Genomic DNA, 3,814 nt, shown 5'->3' with positions numbered 1-3,814 from the left:
ACCGCTGGCCGGGCGCCTGCCCCGCGCCGCCTGCCGACTCCGTGGATGGAAGGAGGGAGGGAGACACTCGCTGCATGCAAGAAATCTTTATTGTGCCCGCCAGGGCAGGAGAGAGTTAGAGAGGGCAGGTTGCAAGGTGCGGGGCGGCTGGCTCTGGCACGCCAGGCGGGAGGAAGGGGGATCTTCTGCAGAGCAGGCCTTCCCCCACACGCTGCTCTTCCTGTCCTGAGCGGCACCGCCTGATGACTTGGCCCATCGGCCCCGCAGCGACTTCTAGGTGCAGGCACAGGGCAGGCAGGGCAAGAGGCCCTGCGAGGAGCGCAGCAAAGCAAAGGAGCAAAGGGCAGAGAAGCGCCAAGGGCATCTGGCACTCGCAGCGGTGCTCAGCGCTGCTCGGGGACGCCCCTGGCCCCAAGCTCAGCCGTGCAGCGGTGCCGCTCGGGGTCCTGCGTGCGCTGGGTGGCAGCAGCGGGGGCCGAGTTTAGCAGGGCCCGCAGGTTCCCCACGGCTTCTTGGAGTAGCGCGGCAAGGGGCAAGGGCTGCAGGAGGGCGAAGCGTAGGGTCGGCCAAAGGTGCAGAGGCCCCCCGAGGCGAGCGTGGCCCCGGCGCCGTAGAGGCCCCCCAGCCCCAGGGAGCCGCCAAAGGCGGGTGCCCCGGAGGAGCCCACGACGGCCTGCTGGGGGAAGGAGCTGAGGATGGGGCCGGGGAAGGTGACGACAACGGGAGGCGGCTGGATGAGGGCCGTGGAGTCGGGGCACTGCCGGGCACACAGCTCGTTGCAGCTGTCAGCGATGGGCTGGGGGCAGGCGATGCTGGTGGCGGGGGCGCACAGGTCGTAGGAGGACATCTTGCTGCTGCGAGAGAGCCGAGCCTGAAAGACACAGCCCCAAGGGCAGCTGCTGTGAGCAAGGACATCTCCCAGGACACGAGGGACCACGCTGCAGCCTGGTGCTGCAGGTGCAGGGGCAGGGGCAAGAGCTGTCCCCGTTCCCCAGCCCGCTACACCATGCTTCCCCAACCAGCTAGCTAGCCAGCCCACCCATCCGCCCTCGTGCCCCCACTCTCCACAACCCTCTCCGTTCCAGCCTGCTCCCCAACCCCAAGAGCCCTGCTCTCCCCACACACGGCCACACCAGCCCTCCCAGATGGGGGCAGAGACCCCAAGGGACCCAACCTACCCTTTTCCTGAGCAGAGCAAGGCAGCAGAAGCAGGTACCAGCACCCATGCAGGGGGGCGAGCTTTTATGCAGGACACCCGAGCACGGGGAGGAGCTGGGAGGTGCTTGGGGCACATGGCCCTCCCTCACTGACCCCCTGCCCCCTCCCTGCACAGGATGGGGCTCTTTGGCTGATGCTGTTTCCCCATCAGCTGCAGCCCGTTGGAGCAGCCCCTGCAATCACCCCACTCAGATGCTTTCCAGCCTGTCACCTAATGGGCCAAATTAGCTGTGGTGTCTTCTCATTAGCTCAATGCGTAAGAGGGCATGCACCGAGACAAAGACTGCCATGCAAGCAAGCTCCGTGCCATGAGTATTGCCAAAGTGAGGTGGTGCTGTTTTCCATCTTGGGGGGGGCGGGGGGCGGGGAGGAGGGGTGGTGTATCGCTGGCTTGCTTGGAGAGCGACATGGAAGGCTGTTTTCCCCTACGCTGCCCAGGAAGAAAGCCTTCTGAAAGGCCTCCAGGAAGCCAGCGCCTGGGTGACGTATGCAATGCGGTGGTTATCTACAGAGGCGCGATGTTACGAAACACCCAAATCAAAGGCGCTCCACTCATGCTCTCCCGACTCAGCAAGATGCATCGCTTGCAAGCCCAGCGCACTGCTCCTCCATTGCTCCTCACAAGCAGCCTCTGTGGGCTTCGCGGAGGGAAACCTCTCTCGTACCCTCTCTCGTGCTTAATGGTGCAAGAAGCATGCACGCTTGTGGCACGTGTTGCCCGGGCCTAAGGCCAGCCCTGTGCCCGCCCCGACTGCCCCCGGCACCTGCCGGGCAGCCCCGTTGCTCTCAGACGATGCTCTCCAGGGCCTCGTCTGGCAGCACCCGAGAGCTGGCAGCCCCGTCTCCCGGCGCACCAGGAGCAGCTCCCTGCCGGGCTGGCCGCGCTCGGGGGCAGCGCCTCTCCGCTCCGAGCACAGCGAGCGGCTGGCACGGGACGCAGGCGTGCGCCCGTGCCGCAGCCGCGGGGCAGCCGGGAAGGAGCTGAATAAGCAGGGCCCTCTGCTTCCGCGTGCCACTCTAATGAGGGAGACGCATGAGGTCATTGAGGCCAGGAAGCAGAAAAGGGAGAAAAGCCTTGTCAGGGGAGTGCGTTCCCGGGCGAGGGGATGCTGACTCACAGAGGGGCAAGGCGCTGGAAAACCAAGTCAGCAGGTGGGGGAAGCACCGCCTGTGCAGATGGGCGTTGTGGCTGTGCAGTTGCAGGGGCTGTATAAAAGCTCTGCCTCCGCCAGGCTCTCCAACCACTTCTCTCGACGCCTCCTCCTTGGGCAACAGGGTAAGTGTGCGGGCACTTAGCCTCCTACCCCCGGGCTCCCTCGGGGCCGCCCTCCAGCCCGCAGAGAGGCATTTTCTACTCCCTCGCCCTCTCTCCCCTCTTGCAGAGCACCGTCCATCCCAGCAGCAAGATGTCCTCCTACGACCTGTGCGCCCCCGCCACCAGCATCGCCTGCCCCCAGCCCATCGCTGACAGCTGCAACGAGCTGTGTGCCCGGCAGTGCCCCGACTCCACGGCCCTCATCCAGCCGCCTCCCGTTGTCGTCACCTTCCCCGGCCCCATCCTCAGCTCCTTCCCCCAGCAGGCCGTCGTGGGCTCCTCCGGGGCACCCGCCTTTGGCGGCTCCCTGGGGCTGGGGGGCCTCTACGGCGCCGGGGCCACGCTCGCCTCGGGGGGCCTCTGCACCTTTGGCCGACCCTACGCTTCGCCCTCCTGCAGCCCTTGCCCCTTGCCGCGCTACTCCAAGAAGCCGTGGGGAACCTGCGGGCCCTGCTAAACCTGTCACCAAGTCTTTTATGTAGTAGTAGTGGAGAGTCCTAAATATGTTGCTGATCCCATCTCATATTGTCATTAATATTTTCTGAGCAACTAATTTCTAGTTTTTTGTTTCAAGGTCTTTTCATTTTTTCCTCATTTTTCTGTAGATCTTTCCCTGAACATTTGCTTTGGTACGTAAAACATCTGTGACACTTCTCAGTGTTTGTTCTTTCTACAGTTACATTTGCTTGTATTTGACCAAGACCTCGTGCATGATATTGCATTTGTGTCAGTGTATTTAAGGGTCATTGTGGACAAGTGCAAGAGGAGAGGACGTTCTTTATGTTGTACTTTCTTGTTGTTCATCTTATCTTTGTATTTGTTTTCTTTGTACTCTGTTCATTTTATTCCACTTCTTTTTGTCAATAAATGTGTTCTGCATCAAATTTCCATTTTTTTAAAGTTCTTCTGTACAACACGTTGCTGCCCAACCAGCTGCCTCTCTACCTGTTCACAAACTATAGCATGTTCTCCTGTACTGCCACAGTCAGTATTCACTGTACCCTTCCAAATCACATGGTATATTCCCTCTTACTGGATTTTTTTCGCTGTTGATCATTTTGAATAATGTTGTTCATTCACAGTCAAGTGGAGAGAGACGAATGAAAACCAAACTGAAGATTAAAAATAAGTTTTCCATCCTGCAGTTATTTTCTTGCTTTTACAGGGATTTTATCCCTTTAATGCACATAATTCTTTTTTTCATGTTCTTTTTAGTTGATCTTCACTGTCATGTTGTAAATGATCTGTTTTAAAACACATAATGAATTTCCTCTAATTCAT

General features: G+C 59.5%; 2 protein-coding genes across 2 annotated transcripts; one reads left to right on the top strand and one right to left on the bottom strand.

Moving 5' to 3' along the window:
• Positions 1-1,213, bottom strand: LOC138062954 (scale keratin-like). The gene is made up of 2 exons (XM_068922527.1): positions 1,179-1,213; positions 1-871 (listed from the first exon to the last, which is right to left on the bottom strand). The coding sequence occupies exon 2, from the start codon at positions 845-847 to the stop codon at positions 482-484; it is 366 nt and encodes a 121-aa protein (XP_068778628.1). The 5' UTR covers positions 848-871; positions 1,179-1,213; the 3' UTR covers positions 1-481.
• Positions 1,214-2,368: 1,155 nt separating this feature from the next.
• LOC104144172 (scale keratin-like) lies at positions 2,369-3,595 on the top strand. The gene is made up of 2 exons (XM_068922526.1): positions 2,369-2,494; positions 2,601-3,595. Exon 2 carries the CDS (start codon positions 2,625-2,627, stop codon positions 2,988-2,990), a length of 366 nt encoding a protein of 121 aa, XP_068778627.1. The 5' UTR covers positions 2,369-2,494; positions 2,601-2,624; the 3' UTR covers positions 2,991-3,595.
• The last annotated feature ends 219 nt before the right edge of the window (positions 3,596-3,814 follow it).

This window comes from Struthio camelus, chromosome 30, assembly GCF_040807025.1.
Source record: "Struthio camelus isolate bStrCam1 chromosome 30, bStrCam1.hap1, whole genome shotgun sequence".
Classification (NCBI taxonomy): Eukaryota; Metazoa; Chordata; class Aves; order Struthioniformes; family Struthionidae; genus Struthio; species Struthio camelus.
The sequence above is the reverse complement of the archived record's forward strand: the minus strand, read 5'-3'. Positions and strand labels throughout refer to the sequence as shown.